The 22,566-nt window shown below is 57.8% G+C and overlaps 3 protein-coding genes across 3 annotated transcripts; 1 reads left to right on the top strand and 2 right to left on the bottom strand.

Moving 5' to 3' along the window:
• Positions 1 to 248: 248 nt before the first annotated feature.
• On the top strand, positions 249 to 4,660 carry LOC311161575 (aldehyde dehydrogenase family 3 member A2-like; the record flags this gene model as incomplete). The annotated part of the gene is given in 12 exon segments (XM_084219251.1): positions 249 to 386; positions 1,011 to 1,013; positions 1,017 to 1,184; positions 1,391 to 1,622; positions 1,709 to 1,794; positions 1,883 to 2,091; positions 2,276 to 2,393; positions 2,505 to 2,646; positions 2,781 to 2,947; positions 3,511 to 3,610; positions 4,284 to 4,519; positions 4,643 to 4,660. Coding segments are annotated over 12 exon segments (1,617 nt in total).
• Positions 4,661 to 5,933: 1,273 nt separating this feature from the next.
• On the bottom strand, positions 5,934 to 11,133 carry LOC311161574 (multidrug and toxin extrusion protein 1-like; the record flags this gene model as incomplete). Its single annotated transcript, XM_084219250.1, has 17 exons — positions 5,934 to 6,145; positions 6,465 to 6,600; positions 6,941 to 7,035; positions 7,337 to 7,469; positions 7,753 to 7,822; positions 7,900 to 7,975; positions 8,084 to 8,192; positions 8,445 to 8,512; positions 8,600 to 8,713; positions 9,218 to 9,315; positions 9,466 to 9,563; positions 9,907 to 9,951; positions 10,044 to 10,086; positions 10,181 to 10,329; positions 10,574 to 10,642; positions 10,800 to 10,901; positions 10,975 to 11,133. 17 exons carry the CDS (start codon positions 11,131 to 11,133, stop codon positions 5,934 to 5,936), a joined length of 1,776 nt encoding a protein of 591 aa, XP_084075376.1.
• Positions 11,134 to 12,277: 1,144 nt separating this feature from the next.
• On the bottom strand, positions 12,278 to 21,180 carry LOC311161409 (multidrug and toxin extrusion protein 2-like). The gene is made up of 17 exons (XM_084218945.1): positions 21,063 to 21,180; positions 19,136 to 19,237; positions 18,628 to 18,696; positions 18,164 to 18,312; positions 17,977 to 18,019; positions 17,353 to 17,397; positions 16,935 to 17,032; positions 16,600 to 16,697; positions 16,186 to 16,299; positions 15,927 to 15,994; positions 15,523 to 15,631; positions 15,056 to 15,131; positions 14,688 to 14,757; positions 14,001 to 14,133; positions 13,624 to 13,718; positions 13,316 to 13,397; positions 12,278 to 13,056 (listed from the first exon to the last, which is right to left on the bottom strand). The coding sequence occupies exons 1-17, from the start codon at positions 21,156 to 21,158 to the stop codon at positions 12,821 to 12,823; spliced, it is 1,683 nt and encodes a 560-aa protein (XP_084075071.1). The 5' UTR covers positions 21,159 to 21,180; the 3' UTR covers positions 12,278 to 12,820.
• Between the last annotated feature and the right edge of the window lie 1,386 nt (positions 21,181 to 22,566).

Below are 22,566 nucleotides of genomic sequence, written 5' to 3'. Positions count from 1 at the left end.
GGGGCGAGCCAGCAGAGGAGCTGGCCTGTTTCCCCCTCTCAGATCCATGCTGGTTTGCCTGCCACCTGCCTGGTTGGGGTTATTTAGATCCTGAGCCTGTGTCCCGACAGCAGCTGTGGCACGTGGGCCAGGCGTGGGCAAAGGCACGTGGTGTCTGCCATCCCACAGCAGGGCTGAGTCCCTGCCCTGGCTGGGAGCAGCCACCCAGGGCTGCCCAGCCCGGGACAGGGTTGGGTAAAGGGCATCTCATGATGCCCAGCAAGAGCCCTGGGCCAGGGCCAGCTCTCCCGTGGGAGGAGGGATCGCCCCTGGCCATGGCAGGGGAAGGGCTTGTGCCTGCTTGCACTCGCCACGGGAGGCTGGTGGAGAGAGAAGCTTCTCTGAAGGTAACTTGCTTTTTTCCCTTCGTTTTTTAATGAGTCACTCGCTTTCTCGGGCTGTGTCACGCAGCTGTGGCAGTGGGTTGGGAAGGGAAGGGCGGGATTTAATCGTTGTAAGGGGATCTTGGTGTCTTGGTTGGTTGGGCAGGGAAGCAGGACCAGATCTCTGGTGCTGACTAAAGAGTGAAATGCTGCTCTGGGGAAGCAGGGTGAAATCTCTGCAGTGTTTCTGTGAAGACATGGTGAGGGCCTCAGGGTTATGGGTGCAGGCCGGCTCCGGGCACACAGCTGTGTTCCCAGCTGGCTGCCCACCCAGGCCACGGCCATCCCTGTGCTTTGGCTCCTTGGGAACACCCCTGTGAGCAGAGGGTGGAGTGGCTGGTGGGTTTGAGGCTGGCAGAAAGCACCCTCAGAAGAGGAACAATCAGCAAACCCCAGATGGCTCTGGAGGTGCCCTGTGCCGCTTGGGCGCTGTGAGCCCTCGGCACTCAGCTTGAGAGTGGGAACGCCTCACGAGAAAGACAACATCTCCCAGCTTTGCTCGGGGTGGGACACTCATGGAGGTGTTCCCAGGGCTGAGCAGCCCTCCATGGCCCTGTGGTGAGCTGGGGGTTGCCGGTGTCTCCTCAGTGCTGAGCAGCCATGGAGAAGATGCAGCAGATCGTGGGCCGGGCCAGGGCCGCCTTCAGGTCGGGCCGGAGCCGCCCGCTGGAGTTCAGGATTCAGCAGCTGAAGGCCCTGGAGAGGATGGTGCAGGAGAGGGAGAGGGAGATCATGAGAGCCCTCAAGGCTGATCTGAACAAGGTCTGTGTTGTCAGGGGGTCCCTCACTTTTGCTGTGCATGGACAGTGGGTAAAGCAGGAAGGCCAAGGCCTGCCTCTACAGTGACAAATGGTTTTTGTCATGTCCCCCACTGCGGAAGGGGATGACCCTGACTGCCCAGGGTGCCACAGTGGCTGTGGGAGGTGGGTGCCTTTTCCATCCCTTCCCAAAACTCCCTGTTATTACAGACTGGGCCCAATGTCTTCACCCAAGAGCTCCTGGGCGTGCTGGGGGAGCTGGCCCTCACCATGGAGAAGCTGCCATCCTGGGCAGCCCCTCAGCCTGTCAAAAAGGACCTGCTGACCCTGAGGGACGAGGCCTACATCAACTACGAGCCCCTGGGTGTGGTGCTGGTCATCGGGGCCTGGAACTACCCCTTTGCCCTGGTCATGCAGCCCCTGATCGGGGCCATCGCAGCAGGTGGGGATCCTGCAGGGCCTTGGGGTCCTGGCTGGGTGTGGGGAGAGGACTGAGGGCTCAGTGTCCATGCTGTGTGTGCCCTGCAGGCAATGCTGTGGTGGTGAAGCCGTCGGAGGTCAGCGAGAACACGGCTCGGCTGGTGGCTGAGCTGCTCCCACAGTACCTGGACAAGGTGAGTGTGGCCCCGTGTTGGTCCCCTTGTTTCTCTGTGTCATAGTGATGAGCTGGGTTGGGGTGACCCTGACATCCCTGCCCTGCAGGATCTGTATACTGTGGTCACTGGAGGAGTTCCTGAGACAACTGACCTGCTGACCCAGAGATTTGATCACATCCTCTACACTGGCAACTCTGCCGTGGGCAAAATTGTGATGGCAGCAGCTGCCAAGCACCTGACCCCTGTCACCCTGGAGCTGGGGGGGAAGAGCCCCTGCTACATCGACAAGGACTGTGACCTGGCTGTCGCCTGCAGGTCAGGTTGTTGCAGCCTTGGTGGGCCCTCAGGAGCAGGGCAGGGGAACATCTCTGGGCCAGCAGGCCCAGCTCAGGTGCTGGCAGCTGGGCTGAGGGCTGGAGAAGGGAGTGAGCATGGAGCAAGCATGTCTGGGGAAGGGAGTGAGCATGGAGCAAGCGTGTCCCTTTCTCCCTTGCCACAGGCGGATAACGTGGGGCAAGTACATGAACTGTGGGCAAACCTGCATCGCCCCAGACTACATCCTGTGTGACCCATCCATCCAGAGCAAGGTGGTGGAGAACATCAAGGCCACTCTGAAGGTGAGGGAAGAGTCCCTTGTGCTGTGGAGATTGTCCCAGGTGTGATTTCCTGGAGCTGTGGCTGTTGGGAGGTGTGCTGAGCACTTTTGTTTCTGCTGTTCCCTTTGTCAGGAATTCTATGGGGAGGACGTGAAGTCATCTCCAGACTATGAAAGGATCATCAACCAGCGTCACTTCAGGAGGATCCTGGGCTTGCTGGAAGGGCAGAAAATTGCTCTTGGGGGAGAGAGTGATGAGGCCTCCCGCTTCATAGGTGCTCCTGGCAGCTGCTGTGGAAGGGAGGTGGTGGTGGGTGCTTTGTGGGGTCTGTTTGTCTGTGCCTTATTTCACCATGGGCCAGGTCTGTGTCCTGCTCATGCTGTTCTCTCATCCTCCCATTTGCCTCAGCACCAACCATCCTCACGGATGTTTCCCCGGAGTCAAAGGTGATGGAGGAGGAAATCTTTGGGCCAGTGCTGCCCATTGTGACTGTGAAGAGCGTGGAGGAAGCCATTGAGTTCATCAACCTTCGAGAGAAGCCCCTTGCTCTGTATGTCTTCTCCAACAACAAGCAGGTGGGTCTGGGCTGTGCTCCCTCCTGGAAGTGTCTCTGCACAGCTGGATCCTGCCCATGCCTGATCCCAGACACTGCATTCTGCAGAGTCTGTGTCAGTTCCTTTTCCATAAAGGAAATTCATAGAAATTGCAGCATTTGGGGTCTATGAGAGTCCCCAGAGCTGCTGGAGGCTCCCAATCTCCTGTAGAAGTGCTCTAGGTTTGTACATGTCTACCCACACAGGTGGGTGCTGCTTCCTGCCCTGTCTCCTGCCCCCATTTCCTGGCTCTGTTGTGCCAGCTCAGGAATCCAGGTCAGGGCTTTGCCCTGGAACAACAGCCCCAGGCAGTTTGGGTGGGAGGGCTGAGGAGCACCTTGGGCTGAAGCCTTTTCATTTCGTGGCTGTTCCAGCTGGGCTGATCCTGTGCTTAAGTGGTGTAAACTGGCCTCTCTCATGGAACAAGGCACAGCCCGTGCCTCCCACAAAAGGGGATGGAAGCAGCACCTCGAACCCTCCCCGCTGTGGTACACGGTGTTGTGTCCCCTCCTGATTTGTTCTGTGCCCTCTCCCACTGTGGGTAGCTGATCAGACGGGTGATAGCAGAGACCTCCAGCGGTGGCATGACAGCCAACGATGTCATCATGCACTCCGCGCTCCCAGAGCTGCCCTTCGGCGGTGTGGGTGAGTCCCTGCTCCAGCCCACGCACCTGCATTCGATCAGCAGCAGCCTCTGGCCCCACCCAGGAGCTGTCTGCCCATTTGGCAATTCAGGAACTCCCAGCTGCATTGCCCCTTAGTGTTATTTTCTGGGGTGGGTTGCTTTATAAAAAGGCTCATTTGTGTTTTGGTTGTTAGGCCTCTCAGTGAGAGAGGAGAACCCCCTGGTACACAAGTGAGTTCTGGTTCTCCTGTGCTGGGGTGTGGGGTGAATTTGTCCATGGCCTGGTTGAGTTTCCACAGCTGCTGTCGGGCTCCTGTGGCAGAGCTCACCTGGCTGTGCTCTTGGGTGTTGCTGAGTGTCCTCCTCATGTCCCACTCCTTGAAATCTTAAGCCCAGCTCCTCCTGTCCCTGACCCCTGTGAGGATTCAGATTCTGTAGGAAAAGCAAGGCTGGCCCTGGGAAGAGATAATTGCGTCATTAACCTTTTTAAGGGTGGGTTCACACAAGCAGCAGCTCACGGCAGTGAGCAGGTCCTCGATGATTGCTGCTAAGTTAAAAAAGCTGCTCTTTGCTCCTCTGCCCCGAGAAAGGAGCATGACCAAGCTTTCCCTGTGTCCTGAGGGCTGCCAAAGTGAGTTTGAGACACGCAGGTGTCCCAGTCCCTGGTGTGAGCTGCCTGGCTGTGTCCCTCAGGGCACAGCGGGATGGGCGCCTACCACGGCAGGCACAGCTTCCAGACCTTCTCCCACCACCGCGCCTGCCTGGTCAAGGACCTGAAGTGGGATGTTGTGAACAGATTGAGGTACCCACCCGGCAGCGAGGAGTTGATGCAATTGGCCAAGCTCTTCCTGGTGAGGCAGTGTAACAGGAGCAGGGTGGGACACTTCATCTCGGCCCTGCTGGGGGCGGCGAAAGCCGTGGTGGCAAAGGTGAGTTTGGGTCTCTGCTGTCCCTGTGGGTGTGTGCTCCCAGCTCTGAGCCCCTCCTAACCCCATTCCTTTGAGCTCTGCTCCCTCCCTGGAGGACTCATCCCTGTTTCTGTGCCTTTCCAGGTGTTGTGCCCCCATTGAGAGGGGTGATGGGCAGCCAGCCCTTGGACCCACTGCTTGCTCCCTGCAGTTCTGCTGAACTTTTCTTTGCTGCAATTTCATTTCTCCCAAGGCAGCCAATGCACTGAAGAGGTAGAAGACAAAAAAAATGCACCAAATCAGAGACACCTCAAGTCAAAGGCTCCAGCTCCTGTTGAAACAGGAATCTATGCAGACCTAGTCCGTGGATCATGTCTGAGCAGTGAGTGGCAGAGGGAAGGAAGCATCCACCCTGCTTTGTAAACAGTAGCTCTTCTAAAAACTCCTGGGAACCTGGGAGTGTTTGTCACAAGGGTATCTAAACAAAGCCAGTCGTTACTGAGCCTGTTATCTCTGTAACACCTCACCTGATCCCCAGAGGAAGCCGCTCATCACAGCGATAAGCCTGGGAAATGAGGGTCTCACTGCAGGGGACAGTCCAGGCTGGTTGTCCCCGGAGCAGAGGGAAAGGAGCCTCGAAGAACCTGCAGCACCTCATCCTTGAAGGGCCTCATGACTGAATGGGTGATGCTCCTTGCAGGGAAACCACCTTTAGCCATCCAAGGTGTACAAAGGTCTTCCAAGGTGTGGCAAAAGCCACCCGAGCTGTGGCCATGCTGTCCCAAGGACTTGAGAAGTGCCAGGGACTGTTGTGCTGCTGTTTTTGGGGCTACTGGGGCAAAGACAGGGGCACTGCTGCAACTGGAGTCCCAGGTCTCAGACATCCTTGGCCAGAGTGGCAGAGCAGCCACAGCCACCTCCCCTGTAACTGAATTTCAGGGGTTTATGATTATGGATAGTCTTTTACCTCCAGACTTGTAACTGAGAGCTGCCCTTGACCCTTGCTGAATAAAACCTTTATTTTACTGCCAAGGCTACCTGGGGCAGGGTAAGACCCATGTGTGGATGTTCCCTGTTCTGTCCCAGCCTCCACCCCAAGGAGCCAGTCCCACTCCAGCTGGGTTTATTCTTTATTGGGCATTTGTCATGGAGCAGCAGGGGGAGCTGGGCTGAGCTCAGCTCCAGTGGGTGGTGACAGCGTGGGCTGGGAGGGTCCCCCACACACTCAGTGTGTGTCAGGCAGCTCAGAGCAGCCTCGGGGCCCATTCCTAACCAAAACCTGCCCAAATGCTGCTGAACACTGACAGAGGCCCTCGGGCTCCTGCGGGACAGGCGCGCACTCAACCTTCTCTCTTGCTCCTCCGTGCCTGCTCCGCCTGTCCCTCAGGAAAGGCTTTCACCCCAAAAAACGAGTCCCCAAAGTCCTTAGTGCGAGTCAGTCTCTTCTGACAGTCAGCTTCACGATGATGCCGAGGGCCAGCGCGGTGATGGCCGCGGCCACAGCCAGCCCACGGCGGAGGATCAGCTGCTTGGTGACCGCGGGGGGGGCCCGAGAGGAGGCGGGCTGCCGCAGCTCCAGCTGGTACGTGGGTCCCTCTGTCTTGGTGATGCTCGTGAGCACAACGTCACTCTGCACTTCTAATCCTGCTGCAAGGAGAACAGGGTTTGGGGGGGATTGAGGGGTTTCTCAGGAGGGTTTTGTCACAGGGCTGAAGGCACTTTAGGAGCAGTGAGATCTCAACCGGGTTCCCCCCCCAGAGGTGGGACCAGGTGAGGACTGCCCACAGGTTGTGCCTCTGCCAACCTCTGTCACCCTCCCGAGGCCATGCTTGTAATTACTGCTCTCCCAGCAGCTGGGGGTGTCACCAGCATGACACTTCCCCGTTTTGTGGGTTCGTTCCTGCCCCTTTGGGACCCTTCCTGCACCAAACCCTCCCCTGCACGCAGTGCCCAGCTCCTGCCGTACCGACAGACCCCAGCACGGCCCTGGCAGGGAGGAAAGTGTGGGGCTGGGGGGCTGGTGCCATATCCAGATCCTTGTAGGAGCCTTCGGGGCGCAGGCTCGGCAGCTCCTGTGGGGTCACTCCTGCGCGGCGCTGAGCCTGGCGAGGGAATGTGCTGGGTTTAGTTGGGAATTCCCAACTGGCAAAGTTGTGCTGCCTCTCTTGGGGCCTCCCTGGAGCTGTTGAGGCACAAGGTGACGCTCAGGGCTGAGGTAGCCCGGGTCACTCCATCTGCTCTGAGCTTTGTGTCCCCAAAAGAGGTGCAGGGGGAAACCTTGAGGCCACTGAGTGCTTGCGCAGGGGGAAGCTGAATTCAGGGATATCATGGGAGTGCTGGGTTTTGCTCTGGAGCACTGGACATTAGATTGAGCCTGTCTCATCCCAGCAGGGCACCGAGGACCTTCCCAGTGCAGGGATGTGCTGTCGGTGCCTGGATTACCTTCTTGGCTGCCTTCTCCCAGTCCACACGGGAGATGTAGGTGAGGAAGCTGGTGCAGAGCATGAAGACACAGACGAGCATCCCGATCCACAGGCCTGCAGAGGGCACACAGCATCAGCCAGAGCCAGCCCAGCATCCCAGGGCAGCAGGTCCAGAAAGGGAATGTCACCCAAGTCAGTGGGGACGCAGGGTGCTCCTGGGTGCCTGCTTTGGGGTTACTTTTCCCCAGTAAAAGCTCCCAGCAGCTGCAGGAGCCATCCCAGTCCCCCCCAGGGTGCACGGGCAGGTCAGCAGAGGGACAGAGCCAGGCAGGAGGGTTGTGGTGAGCTGGTGAGCCCCCAGTGGAGCTGCAGCTGCCCGTGGGGGTCTGGGGGTGCAGTGCCCAGGGGTCAGTACCCATGACGCCGATCTTGGCCACGAAGAGCAGCACAGCTGCCAGGGGCATGCCCACTCCGTAGTAAGCAATGGCGTTGAGGATGGCACCAAATTTCTGCTTCCCGATGCCTCTGAGCACCCCACCACAGGCACCCTGCCAGGAGAGAGAGAGGGGCTGGGGCAGGGAGCATCACCTTGGCCCAGCTCAGGAGATGACTCAGCTCCCTGCCTCTGCCCGTTGCTTCTGTGTCCCTGCCCAGTCCTATGGGTCACCATCCTTTTATGCCCTTGAGATTTTCTAAGGGATGGTCCCAGGAGTTCTGCAGGGTCACTGGTGCTCAGCTGCAGCCTGAGGGACCCTCAACTGCCTGCTCCACAACATTGCTGCTGAGCACCAAGGTTCCCCATGAAAGACAGCAGCATTCCCTGGGACTTACAGTCAAGGCTTCAAACAAGTGGAAGACAATGTAGATAGGCAAGATCCATGCCACCAAGTCAATGATTTCCCTGGGGATGGAGGAAAGCCAAGAATCACTTTTGGGAACTGACCTCCCCACACTGAGGCCAGGAGCTGGGGCACTCACTTGTCCTTGGTGAAGACGTATCCCAGCACGTTCCTTGTGGCAGCTAGAATGGACCCCACAATTACAGAGAACACCCCTGAAAACAGAGCACAGAGCTGAGCCCAGACCCAGCTGGCTGGAGAGCAGGGGGAGAAGAGGCAGGAAAGAGGCCAGGAAGAGGCTTTCCAGGCTGTTGTGGACTGACCTGTGCAGACCAGGCAGGTGTTGGAGGATCTCTTGGCCATCTCGGCGTTGCCGGCGCCCAGCGCGTTGCCCACCTGCACACTGGCAGCTGTGCCCAGCCCCAGGGGGATCTGCAAGCACAGGGCTCACATCTGTCTGACAATGGGGCTGTCACAGTGACAGAGGATACCCACCCAGCAGAGAGCAGGATGGAGTTCAGGATTTGATTTAAAGCATCTCTGTAAGGGAGGGAGAGGCAGGAGCAGGGAGAGATTCAAGTGCAGAGGGGAAGATGGGGGTTTGCTGGAGCAGATTTTTGCTGTGTGCCTGTCTGGGGACAGCCCCCACGGAGCCCTGGTGTGCAGGGATAACCCAGCCCTTACCATGAAAGCCACAACAGACACCTCATAGATGATGGACTGGACGGAGAGCTCGACAACGCTCAGCAGGCCTGTGGGACAGGGGGGGTCAGTGCTGGCTGTGGGTGCTGCTCTGGGTCAAGCCTGGCCATGTCCTGGCAGCTCCCCTCTCCACTGACCTATCAAGAAGCTCCCGATCTCGTAGGTCCACCACTCGATGCACATCATGAGCATGCTGGGGATGGCCAGGGAGGTGAAGCTGTCCCACTCCAGCAGGCACTCTCTGGACCAGCCTATTGAGAGGAGGAACACTTGATGGATGACCAGGCTGGCAATGTGTTACATCCTGCACGGCACCCAGGGCAGCTGGAGGTGCCATTCCTGTTCTCAGAGCCAGCACTCCACAGAATCTCCAGCAGCTCAATGTCCACCTACAACCTCTCTGCTGCTTCCCCATGGGCCACAGAGCAGCCCAACCCTCAGCCCATCCCTCCTGGAGCTGCCTCCTGCTTATGTCTGTGCTCATCCAGCTTTGGGGCTGAACCTTCCAAAGCCTCAGCAGAAAGTTTCATTTCTGCAGAATTAATGTTTAGTGCTGATCACACAGCTCTGCCTGTGCTGGTGCGTGACGAGTGCCACTGAAGCAGCACTGTGGTACCCGGGGCACCACGGGCTGGGGTTAATATTTCACCATCAGGATGAGCAGAATTCCTCTTCTATCAAGAGCACTTGATAGAAGTTTTATGGATAATTCTGGGTAAGCAGGAAGCAGAGGGAGCAGGGTAAGATGTCCTTACCTCCCCAGGTGTTCACGTGGAGCTTCCTGCCTATGATGTACAGGAACAAAAAAATGGCTTGTGAATACTGAGCGATGGTGTTGGCCCAGGCAGAGCCCCTGCAGAGGAAGTGAGAAAGGTCATTGGCATCCTGCTTATGCCTCCCTCAGGGTGGAAAGAGACATGCTGCTGTACCCCTGGGAGCTCAGTGTTCCCTGGCCATTGCCAGGTGCCCTGTTTTGCCCCCCCAGGGACACAGATCCACTCACATGACACCCAGGTGGAACACGAAGAGGAGGACGTAGTTTGCAGCCACGTTGATGAGGTTGCCGATGACCCCGCTCAGCACCAAGGGCCACATGATCATCTGCAAAGGGGAGGAGATGAGAGGGTCTTCCCAAAGGCTTTGGGAGGGAGGTGTGAAGGTCCCCCCAGCCCCACTCTCAGTGCCTTTCCCAGAAAAAAAACCCAAACTTCCAGTGATGTCATCTGCTTGGAAAATGAGTGTGATGGAGGTGAATCCCTGATGTGGGGGAGTATGAAGGGAAGTGGATGGATACAGCTGGCTGTGGAATGGGGTGAGCCACAGGGTCAGAGCTGTTTTGGGGCACCTGGGCTCCTTGTCACTGGGAACAGTGAGCATGGAAATCCTGGATGCACTGTGGAAGGGAGCCCTGAGCCAGGGTGGCTGTGAGGACTTTGGGACCCACCTGGTTCTGCAGGTATCTTGTCTCCAGGTTATACACAAAAACCGCCTGCAAAGGAAATTTTGGATGTGCTGAGCTGTAGGATGGGGACAGCCTGTCCCCATGTGCAGGTGGCACCCAGGGTCCCCACGGGCACTCACCGGGAGGGCAGGGAGAAATGCATTCACGTAGTGCTGGGTCAGCCTGGGGGCACAGAGAGGGGGTCAGGGAGGGGCATGGCCATGGCCACCCTCCTTCAGCCCCTCCAAAGCAGGGAGGGATGAGGGGACCACCCAACCTGGAGACGTCAGGATCCTGCCGGATGAGCAGCATCAGCTGCTCGACGTTGATGAGGACGGCGCAGCAGGGGAAGCAGCAGAGGAGGATGATGATGGTGGCGCGCTGCAGGATCACCCCCACACGCAGCAGGTTCTTGCTGCCATAGGTCTGCAGGGGGAGAGGGCAGCAGTAAAATCAGCTGGGGGAAAAGGGGCCCTGAAGAGTGTGGAGCAGCCCTGACCACCCCGAAAAGCTCCTGGGAAGCACGGATCTCCTCGTTATGGGATTGTTACCTGCGGAGAAGCTTCCCCAGCTCGCAGGAGCAGCCAGGGCTCCACGTGGTGCCTGGGCACCATCAGCTGATTCTGGAAACCCCTCGTGTCCCCAGGACAAGCCAGCATGTCCTACCCACCTGTGATATCAAGGTGTCACACGCTGAAGTCAAACCGTAACCTACAGAGATGGCAGTGACATTTATAACCTGGGAGTTAAAAAAGCAAGGAGTGAAGGTGAGCATTTAAGACTTTCAGGTAGGGAGAGGGGCTGAAAGGAAAAGTGGGAGTGTGAAACCTCCTCTGTCCTTTTCCCCTGCCATATCTCATCCCCGTGTCAGTAGGCAGGGACCCGGGAATGCTTACAGCGATGGCCAGCGTGACAGAAGCCAGCTCAACCTTGCCCAGGTGGCCACAGAATATGGAGCTGACAAGGTGGATCAGGAAGATCAGCAGCTGGATCAGGATCTAAGCACGGAGGAGAGCCGAAGGTTAGGGATGGAGGTGAGCAGGGGTGGTTGTGCTGGGGGGAGTCTCTTACCAGTGGCCCCGCCAGCACCAGCAGCTGCCTCACGTCCTCCCAGAAGTTTTCCGGAATCCAGCGGCGTTTCTTCTGGCGGCTCTCGGGTGTGAGGCCGCCCTGGCCAGCGACCCTTCCCTCCCCGAAGCGATTCTCCTCGGGGAAGCGCTCCGGCTTCATGCTGCCCTGCCGGGGGAGTGGAGCGAGCCCCTTCCTCCGCGCTCTGTTAAACGCCGCGGGGCGAGCAATGTGTAACCACGCCGGGCTGAACTTCAGCCGGGGCCGGCGGTGCTGGGCAGCCCCCGGGGAGCGCGGGCAGCGGGGCAGGGCAGGGCACGGGGCGGCGGAGCCCGGCAGGGTCCGGCAGTGCAAAGGAGCCCGTGCCAGGCTCCTGCTGCCTGTCCTGAGCCAGCGTTAGAGCTGAGCCATCCTAAATCCACCCTGCGAGCCCTCCCACCTCTCCTGCTTCACCTCAGCTCCAGCGGGCAGCGGCTGGAGGCTGCTCCCTCTCCTGCTCTGGGTCTGAGGGCTGTGGTGAGCTGCTGCCGGCAGCGGCGGGGCTGTGTCTCTCACTCACTCCCATCACCCTGGCCAAGACAAGCCGGCCCCTGGGCTCCTGCTGTCCTGGCACAGCCCCGCCGTGTCGGGTTTCACTGGCACCGCTCCCCCGGGCCGAATGCGGAGCCCTTGGCCCGGCGGGGAGGACACATGCTGCCAGCGCAGCCCCCACCTGCACGGAGCGGGCTGGGATAACCGAGTGAGACACCTCCCTGCTTCCCCTCACCGCCATCCCAAACCTACCGGGGTTCTGAGCAGGGCAGCTCTGCCCCGTCCTCCCGCTGGTGCTGGGGATGGTGGCACGTTCAAACTTGGTGTCATATTTTTTCATTCACAGGCCACCAGCACCAGGAGAGCTGTGGGGTGACAGGCAGGTGCCACACATCTGTATGAGGTATTGACCTCCCAGGACCCAGCAGCTGACACGTCACAGTCACCCAGGTGCAGGTGAGAGCCCGGGACAGGCCCGGGGGGACTCAGTGCTGGGCTGTCTGCATTGTGACATAGGGCAGTTCTGTAGGGTTGAGCAACACAAGCTCCCTCTTCCACAGCGCTCAAAAATCGTGGCAACAACAAATCTTGCTTTTGTACCCAAGGGGAAGAATGATAACACTGTGTCTGGAGCCAGCCCCAAACCTCGGGGCCAGGACCAGACCCACAATCTTTCCTCTCAACAGCACAGTCCTGCCAATGACCAGGGTCATGCTCACACCATATTAAACAGCCTAACATTTACTCAGAAAACTTTATTGTATCAAAATCCCACCTTACAAAAGTGCAAAGAAGAGTTGCTTTAGGCCCTGTGCCCGTCCTGCAGAGGGAGAGCAGGGTCAGGGCCAGCAGCCAGCACCCAACAGCAGAGTCTCACATCTTCCAGCAAAATCCATTTTGTTCCACAGCTGCTGCAAGTGGCATTGGCCACCCCAAGATGCTGGTACAGGCTGGTGTGTGAGGAAATGTACTGTGGGGAGCAGGAACCTCTGCCACGAGCAAATGGCACAGCCCAATGTCCCCAGAGAGCAGGACAGCAGCACCAGGACCCTGTCTCCTTCAGGGGTCAGCCCCAGGATACACTCCCACCTCTGCTGAGTGACATCCCAGTGCAGAGCAGGAGAGGAACCAGCTCTCCAGCCCACATCCTCACCCCCTTTAAGAACTCTGTGTGTGGGATAAAACATTGCCAGCTAACCAGAAACCGTGAGAGGGACTTTTTGTAAGGCACTGTGGGGGAATCCCTCCCCCTCCCCATCCTCGGGGGCACTGCCCTGTGCCCTCCTGCTCCCTGCACAGCTCCCCAGTGTCCCTGGCTTTAGCCATTGCCAGTCAGGAGCCGGACCAGGATTCCCACCAGCAGGACAGCGACGGCAGCAGCAGCAGCCAGCCCACGGCGCAGGATCACGGCCCTCCACGGCACAGGGGGAAGGACAAGGACCACAGCAGGCTCCTCCTGAGGGCTGAGCTCCTGGCCAGGCTCCCTCTCACCCATCACCATGCTCTGGGGCAGGACCGTGGTGTCCCCGGTGTCCGTGTCCAGGGAGGTGTAACCTGTGGGACAGACAGCGCTGCAGGGAGGCTGCACAAGCACCTGTGACAGTCCCCAAGGCTTGGGGACACCGGGACACACAGCTGCAAGCTGTATCTTGTACCCCATTGCTCAGGGCAGGCCCAGGGCCAGCAGCAGGCACTGTGCTCCTTCCAGGCATTTGAGCCTCCAGGACAGACATGGTTGCCACAATTGGGAAGGAAAGGAAGGGGTTGGGTGGAGAATTTGGGCTCCCTGCCTGGTGTCAGCCCGGCTGCATACCCACAGCAGATGTTTTGTTAGCAGCTGTGCCATTGGAGTTCATGTCTTCCACTTGTTCTTTCATTCCAGCTCGGACCTGAGCCTGAAAACACAGGGAAGAGTTGCTGTTCTCAGGGCAGAGGTGTCCTGCCCAGCCCAAAACACCCTCCACTCTCCCAAGACAAGCATTCTCAGTACCAAATTGCTCCTCTGCTACAGGACAGACCCCAGTTCGCTTCTGCCACCTCCTAGAGGGCTGTAGTGTTGTACTGAAACAGGAGTTAACTCAGCACCTTTCAAGAACTACCAGAGAAAAGCACAATTCTCACCTCCTCTGCAGCTTTCCTCCAATCCATGCGGATGACAAAAGCCAAGAAGGAAAGGGCTTGCACGGAGATGCAAATGATCATCCCAACCCACAGACCTGCAGCAGTGGGAAGTTACTTCAGGGAGGGCTTGAGGAAAACCTGCCTTTGCCAGTCCCTGCCAGAATGCCCAAGGACTCCAGCCCAAGAACTTTCAAGGAAACAGCTCCTGGGGAAGCTGGGATTAAGCCTGGCTTTACTGGGACCAACTCAATGCCCGCCCCAACCACAGCAGCGCGCAATCCAGCCCCGCTGACCCACAGGAAGACCCAGGCACGAGTTCCAGGGCTGAGCCTTTGCTCAACACAGCTCACACCACACCAGCTGGAGGGCACACGTACCTAACACCCCCATCCTGGCTGCAAACATCAGGGAGATGCCGATGGGGAAGCCCAGGGTGTAATATCCCACGGCGTTGGCCATGGCACCCAGCTTCTGCCGGCCCGTGCCCCGCAGCACCCCGCCACACGTCGCCTGAGGAGAGGGACACAGGGTCACTGCCAGGGTCACTGCCAGGCATGGCACAGCCCTGGGGATGGGGAAAGCCACAGCCCTGTCCCACCAAGCCAAGAGGGAGCAAAGCTACTTTCTGGAGCAGGTGGTGTGGGGCTCGTCTTGCTCCAGGTGGCAACGCAGACACCGAGCAGATCCCAAAGAGATTCCCCATGGGGCACAGGGGGTGACCCCAGGACATGGCAGGAGGAAACAGAATTACTGTCTATTGAGCATCCCACTGTGCTGGGAGAGCCTGGTATCTCTGCAGAGCCAGCTGCTCACTTGTATTGCTTTGATAAACCAGGAAAAAGCTGGAGCTGTGGCCGGGGAAACAGAGGAGGAAAAGCTGGGGTGTCTGCAGCAATGCCAAGGGACAGCCAGAGGCACAGAGGTGTTACAGGTAACACAAGCAGCTGCTTTGACAGTGTCTCAGTTTGCTTCTCTGGATCATTTCAACAGGTCCAGAGTGGGTTTCAGGCAGCTTTGCACCCCAAGCTGCAGAGAGGAGTCACTCCATGTGCTGCAATACTCACTGCTGTGGCATCCAGCAAGTGGAATGGAGCAAAGATGAGCATCACTCTGGACACCAAGGTGACAATCTCCCTGTTGGGAAGAGGGATGGACTGACTGGGGGAAGCAGCACCACCTGGTCCCTACTTCTCACACATCTTCCTCAATCAACAAAGGCTGATCCCAGTTTCATGATCCCAACCTGGTTGCATGGTAGTTTCCCAGTGTTAGAAGCAGCTGTGGTGCCCAGGGATGCTGGGAAATGGGGAGGAACCTTTGAGGAACGTTTGCCAGATAGGGGTTTATGAACTCTTATCTGTCAGCAGCTTCTGGGGTATAACTAACACCCTCCAAGAAGGCAGTAGTACTTAAAAGAAAGCTGTTAACCCACGTGTCATTGGTGAAGATGTATCCCACCACGTTCCTTAGGCTCCCCAGTAATGCTGCAACCACCACAGCAAAAACTCCTGAAAAAAAAAAAAAAAGGAATAGTCAGATTGCTTCAAGGGCAGCACATCCTGCTCCAGGCCCAGACCTCAGGGGCTCCATGTGGTGGGGACTGGACTTTGCTGACCTCAAATGATACTGCAGCAAAGGACAAGTCTGTTTTCCTCTCACTCTCCCCAGATATTCCCTCTACCCTCTAGAGGGTGAGGACAGAACACCAAGCTGCATTTTTAAGTTTCAAAGCCTTTGCACCAGGCTCATAACAGAAAAGATGAATCAGGATCTTGCCTTGCCCAAAGGGTCCAAACAAGTGGGACTGGGTTCATATGGGAGGTCCCCAGCCTTGGGGGAGGGACACTGAAGCATTTGCTGATAAATGCCCTTTATTCTGCTCTGCAGGACTGCACTCACCTGTGCACAGCAGTGCAGTGATGCAGGAGGTCTTGGCTTGCTCCACATTCCCTGCTCCCAAGGCATTCCCCACTCTGACACTTGCAGCCACACTGATGCCCAGAGGCACCTGAGAAACAGGAGACAGGAGGAGGTGAGTGACAGAGCCTGCAGGGACAGCAGAGCCTGCAGGGACAGCAGAGCCTGCAGAGATTTTCTTCTTCCCCACTGGGGAATTGGGGACAAACTGGCATTGCTGCAGTGAAAGGATTTCCCATCTGCAGCACATTTCCCTGGATGTGCAGGCTGGAGAGGCATCACCTGCCTGGTACCAACCCCTGCTTCCCAGCTCAGCTCTGCTCCACAGGGCCCCTGTTTTGGGGTTCCTCCCAGGCTGGTTAGGGTCTCACACCCCCAGCCCTTACCATGTATGCCACACAGGCGAGCTCGTAGATGACAGATTGTGCACCCAGCTCCACCACACTGATCAGCCCTGGAAAAGATTTGCCACCTCCTTCACTGGCAGAAAAGGAGGCCCCTGTCCCCATGGGATGGATGGGAACACCTGCAGTGTCCTGCAGACCCAGCCCTGGAGGTGAGGAGGCTCTGGGGACAGGGGGGCTCTGGGGACACCCTCCAGCAGCAGCCACCAGGAACCAGAGGGAAAAGAGGATTTGGACTCACCAGCCAAGAAGCTCCCAATCTCAAAGGTCCACCACTCAATACACATCATGACCATGCCAGGCACTGCCAGCCAGATGAAGGAGCCCCAGTCCACCAGGCACTCCCTGCTCCAGCCTGACAGGAGGAGGTGAAGCAGGATGAACTTTGCTGTCACCTGCTCCCCTAAAGGGGAGCCACATCCACTCTCTGAGGACAACCCCCCCTGCACACAGAACATCAGCCCAGGACTGCTGCTGTGCCATGTTGTACTCCTGAGGCAGGATATTTGACAAGAATGTGTTTGGAACTGCAGAAAGGCCTTTGAGGACATGGCTACAGCACCTTCCCACTGCGAGGGGATGGCAATCCCTTTGTCAGGTGCTGGTGACAATGCCAAAGACACTGCTACTCTGAAGGATTAAGATAGAACAGTACCTCCCCAGGTCTTCACGTGGATCTTCCTCCACCACATGTAAAGGACGAGGAGGATGACCTGGGTGTACTGAGAAACCATGTTAGCCCAGGCAGAGCCCCTGGGGAGAGACAGGCAGGTTACAAGCGACATCCTTGCCCACTCCCTCAGCCACAGCAGGACGGAGCCGAGGGCACCCACAGCAACCTTGCTGCAGATATGGGACAGACCCCTCCAGCCTCAGCTTGGCAGGCTGGAGGGAGGGGGTGGCAGAATTGAGCATGCAGGGAACCCCCTCATGCCCTGAGCAAAGCCCTGCACCCAGGGAGAGCCTGTGCCCAGCCCTGCTCACACTTACACCATGCCCAGCTTCAGAGCATAGAGGAGGAAGGCGTTCATGGCTGCATTGAGGATGTTGGCCGCAATCCCTGTCACCACCTGAGGCATAATGATCTCCTGGAAGCCAAGGAGGAACTTTGGAGTTTGCTTCCCCAAAAGGCAGCCCAAGCCCCATCCAGTGAGCACAAGGGACCTCTAGCAATGCCCAAGGAGAAAAGCAGAGCTCAGGAGCGGGTGCAACCCATAAAACACCAAGTTGGGAAGTAGGAAATGGAGCTAGCTAAGGAGTGGTTCCCGTGAGCTCAGCCAGGGCTGGCTCATCTCACATTGCCCAGCCCAGCTCTCCCTGGAACACGGTGAACTGAGATGCCCAAGTTTATCCATGTTCCTGGGAATACCTTTATCCCATGGCCAGAAGCTGGCCAGTTACACAATACCTGACTCAGTAAATATCTCGTCAGCAGCTGGTACAGAAACGCCGCCTGCAAAAGTCAGGATTCAGTTCATCACCACACTGTGACCACTGAACACTGACAGATCAACCCCCCTCCACCTTCCTCCAAAACCCCCGTGCTCCAGCTGAAGCACTGCCAGCACCCAAACCCAGGAGAGACAAAAAGCACATCCCATTCCCACTGGGAAGACAGATCAGTCTCCAAATGGGAAATCTCCAACGCTTCCTCATCAGCGTGAGAAAGCCTGGAAAGCTTGGAAGGATAAACCTACAGACCCTTATGCAACAGGGGTTCTGCTCCCTGCCTCAGAGGAGTCAGCTGTGAGTGTGGGAACACCTCCAGCCTTTATACTGGGGCTAAGAGTGAGCCTGGAGGCCCTGGTTCCAATGTCCACCACAAGTTTTTTGGGCACAGCAAAAGCCATTGCACAGGAAGACGAGAGCCCCTGTTTGCTGGTCCAGCAGCTGCTGGCCTGTGCACGTCCTGTAAGGCACAAGGGCTGTACAGCCCTAAAGCTGCCCTGTGAGGCACACAGCAAAGGCCTTCCCTCCTTTCCCTGGTGCTCTAAGGTACACAGAGCTTGGAACAGCTTTAGCAGAAACTTACAGGAAGTGCTGGAATAAAGATCATCACGTAGAGCTGAGTTAACCTGGAAAGAGAGTTGTTTCCCCAGTTAATGATCCAGCAAAGCAAGAGCCAAGCCAAACAGCGCTGCACTCAAGCTCCAGAGAGCCTTGATTTCAACACTCCATGGCAAATTCCTGATCCAGAGGGGCTGGATCTCACCCCTGACCTGGAGACCTCGGGGTCCTGTCGGATGAGCAGGAGGATCCTCTCAGTGTTGATGAAGAGGGCCCAGCAAGGGAAGCAGAACAGCAGCAGGATGAGGATGCCCCGCTGCAGGATGGTGCCCACCTCCTTCAGGTTCTTGCTGCCGTAGGTCTGGGTCAAGAGAGAGCATCAAGGTGGGCATCACGGGGAGCAAAGGGGCTGGGCAACAACAGAACAACCAAAAGCCTTTCCCATGCCTTGCAGCTGCAGACACCAGGCTGGTTGGGTGTAACTTGCAAATCCTTTGGCACCCAGGCACGACCCAGGGCTCCTTGGGGAAGGAGCAGGCTCCAGCCAGAGTTTCCAACCCTGTTCTGTCTGGCAGCTGCCACGGCCCTGCCCTTTGTGCTCAGAGCACACTGCACAGGAGGTGAGACACCCCCAGCAAACACTCCCAGGCACAGGAAAGGGGGAGCTGCTACTGACCTGGGTCATCAGCGTGTCACATGCTGAGGCCAAGCCAGAACCGATGGAGATTCCTGTCACGTTGATAACCTGGAGGAGAGACGGGGCAAGCTGGCCCACAGCACTGCCTCCCTCCCAGCTGGGTGGGGAGACAGTTCTGCTGCAAGTTTCTGGGAAGTTTTCCAGTCCTTCTCTATTTCTCAGAATAACACAGTCTGGTTGACTGAAGCATCTTCTAGCAAGGGGTGAAGATCTAAAGCACCACAACAAACAGCGCTGCTCCTGGCTACGTGCCCAGGTTTGCTGGGTTCAGGGAGCTGGCCAGAGGCTCTCAGGTGCTGGCCTTGCACTGGCACAGGCACTCACTGCTCAGCTCCCCTCTCCTGCCTGTGCTCAGGGCAAAAAAAAAAAACAAAACCCAGGGCCCTCACATATACATTCCTACAGATCTGAGTTTTTCAGTTCTTCATTTTTTAGTGACACAAAATTCACGCATTTTAAACCCAAGGGGAATTGGAGCAATACGTACAGACACAGCCAGGGTCACAGCATCCAGCTCAGCTTTCCCCAGGTGGCCACAGAAGATGGAGCTGACCACGCTGATCAGGAACCCCAGCAGCTGGGCAAAAAACTAGGATGAGAGAAGGAGAGGGTGAGATGAGGACCTGTTAGGGCTGGTGGAACACCACCCCTCCCCCAGGAGATGGACTATGAAAACTCGGGTTTCCTTGTGCTTCTGTCCATGCCTCGAGGCCAGGGCTCTGCTGAGCTCCTGGGAGCCCGTCTCTGCTTGCCAACACTGCTGGGCAGGGGAGGCAGCTGCAGGGCTCAAGCAGGCTCTCAGTAGCTTTGTCTTTCAAAGCCAACATCTACCTGCCTCGTGGTATTTTGGTGTTACACGGCCAATCTGCCAGATGACCCCATTTAAGAGAGGCTTAAGGGCTTCGCTAGAAATCCTCTTTTCCAGGATGAAGGCTGCGTAGAGAAGGGAAAATAAAACATCCCAGTGCTTTTTCACATTTGCATGCATCTGTGGAAAACTATCCTCCAAAACCACAACATCCTCTCCTCCTGGATGGACACCAAGGCCAGTCTGTGAGCTCCTTGCCAGCAGCGTGTAACAATGCTGCAGAAGATTGCACTGCAGACCTCATTTTCCCTTGGCAAGAGGATGTCTCCCTTACAGGCATCCAGGGCACGGAGTCATGGCACAGCTTGAAACAGATGGCAGGAGTTAGGGACATTTATACCCACTGAGGGGTGGGCACAGCTGGAAACCATGCCCAGGAGCTGCTCATGCTCCTTCCCACACAGCAGCTGGCAAGACAAGAGCCCAGAGGTGCTGGAAAAGCAGCTCTGAGGGGTCAGAGGAAGAGCAGAACAATCCCTTCTCCTCTGCAGACCTCCCAGTGCCTGCAGATGCAGGCCCAGGCATGTTTGACCCACTGCTGTGAGTAATCCCCACAGGAGGGGTCTGGACCTCCAGCATCATCCCAGCACAGCGTTTATCATGGAATGATCATTAAACAGCAGCTGTAGGTTTGGGTTGGAGGTGCCTGTGCATGTGGAGGAGCAGGTTGGGCTGCAGGCAGGATGGTTGAGGGGACTGAGAGGGCCTGATGTGTTCATCTACAGAAACTGAAACTAGTCTAGACTTCTTCTGCTGGCTGAACACAGCAGGTCAGGGATTTGATGTCAGGGATGGTGCCTCTGAGAAGTTTAACAGTGGGTACTTCTTTACCAGATATAGCAGAAGACTAAAAGCACAGACTTTCACACACGAGTGATTAGAACCAGGGCTGTGGTGCATGGTTCCCCTTTGCAGAAGCCTCTGCAAAATGTGCTCATCACTGTCTGTGCCAGCTACCAAAGGGTCATTTCCCTCCAGAGGGTCCAGACAAATGGCAAACGGCAGCTCCAGTCCAGGGAGGATTTCAGGACAGCGAGCACAGGGCACCCAGAGCCCACTGGAAGGGCCAGCTATGGAGCTGGCACTAAGCAAAGTGCCACTTGTCACCCAAGGGATGAGTGGCAGTGGCAGTGCCAGGGCTCAGGCCTGGTTTCACAGAGCACTTGAACAGCTTAGTCCCCCTCCCCGAGCCCACCAGTGCTCTTCCACAGCCGAGCTGAGGGAAGCAGGGACCACGCTGGCGGCAGCAAGAGCGCCTGGGGCAAGAATAAGGATCCGGGCGCCAACCAGGCACGGCGAGTGGCGGCGGGACCGCGCCGTGGCCCCGGTCGCAGAGCCGTGCCCGGAGGCTGGAGGCAGCCAAATCCGGCGGCACGGAACCTGCAGGACCCGGAGTCTCCCTCCTGGGCATCCCGGAGCGCCCGGGGATGCGGACAGCCGAGCCCCGCCACGACCCCCGTGCCGGGGACGCGTTCCCGCGGGAGGGCACCGTGTCCCCCGGGTGTCCCCCGTGTCCCTCCCCGCCTCACCCTGCCCAGGGTCTCACCACGGGCCCCGCCAGCCGGGCCAGCTCGAAGCACTCCTGCCGTGCGCCCGCGGGCAGGAGGCGCCGGGCGCTCCGCAGGCACCGCGCTGCCGCCATCGCCGCCGCTACCGCCCGGCCGCCTCCGCCGCCCTATGGGCACGGCGCGGCCGCCTCCGCCCCCGGGGCCGCGGGGCTGTGGGCGGCGCGGCACGGCACGGCACGGCACGGCACGGCACGGCACGGCACGGCACGGCACGGCACGGCACGGGCGGCTCCGTGCTCCGGGCCGGGGCTGGAGCGGCACCCGCACCCGCACGGCCGCGCTCCGGCCGCGTGTCGGCAGCCGGGCAGTGCCCGCACACACGTGTTGGAGCCCAGGGCCCGTCGTGGGGATTTTGGGGGTTGGGGATCCCCTGGTGGTGCTGGCGGTTTGCGGATCTGCTGTGCAAAGGGCAGGGGACACCGCTGTTTGTTCGGCGACATCTGAGCTCTCCTGCTCGCCGGTTCTGGGATGGGGATCCCCTGAGGGGACACGTGTTGATCAGGGGGTCACCAGAGGTCAGAGACCCCTGGGTGTGGTTATGGACCGGGGGAATTCCTTGTGGGACGATGGTGTAGGACCCCCCCAAGGTGCTGTATGTGAGGTGGGTCCCCTAACACAGGAGCTGGAACCGGACATCTGAGCAAAGGAATGTCCCCTCTGTCATCAGCGTCATGGAAACAGCGAGGGACAGCGGCTCTGGGCAGCCCTCCCTTCTCCATCCACTCACCAACACCCGGTGAGCAGGGATTGTCCCTGATCCAGGGATTGCCACCCAGCAGCGCCCAGCGGTGCAGCTGGCAGGGTGAGGAGGTTGGAATGGCTGTGTTTGCCCAGCGCCTGGCAAGAAGGAGATTTGGTTTGGGTCAGAGGCTGGGCTGTTACAGGAGTGAAATTTTACCTAAGTGCAGGTACTCGTAACCAAGCAGCTGTAACCAAACCTATTGGTAACGCATGGAAAATTACAGTGGAAAGTGGGTCTTGGTTTTCCAGCTGTTTAAATGCTGCCTTGGTGCCTTATAGCTGTGGTGTCACCAGGCGAAATGTAATGTCCTGTTAATGTTTCACTTATCCCCTTGTCCCTTCAAATATGATGTGACATCATGAAAAATCGTACAGTAGTGGTGGTGAGTCATTCTGATTTTATGTGCCCTGATGAAATCGGGTATTTCCAGACAAAAGGGTGCCCCTCTCAATGATCTTTCCCTCCTCTCTTGAGGCCAGGGGGTGCAGGATGGTGCTGCAGGGGCAGCTCTGAAGAAACAGAAGTGGTTATGGGAAAAGGTGATAACTGGCTGGTGGTGTTACTGTCACCAGCCTGGCTTGGGGATGGCCGGAGGGCTCCTGCCGTGCCGTTATCACCCTCGGAGGCAGAGGGGAAGTGATAAGGCTCAGATGGTGCTATTCGTGGTCCTAAAGGAGCGGTGACAGTGTGAGTCCCTTTGAAGTTTACTGGTGACCCTGCTGAGATCAATACCCCGGGCT

This window comes from Fringilla coelebs (assembly GCF_963513975.1).
Source record: "Fringilla coelebs genome assembly, chromosome: 20".
NCBI lineage: Eukaryota > Metazoa > Chordata > Aves > Passeriformes > Fringillidae > Fringilla > Fringilla coelebs.
This window is presented reverse-complemented; position numbering and strand designations above follow the sequence as displayed.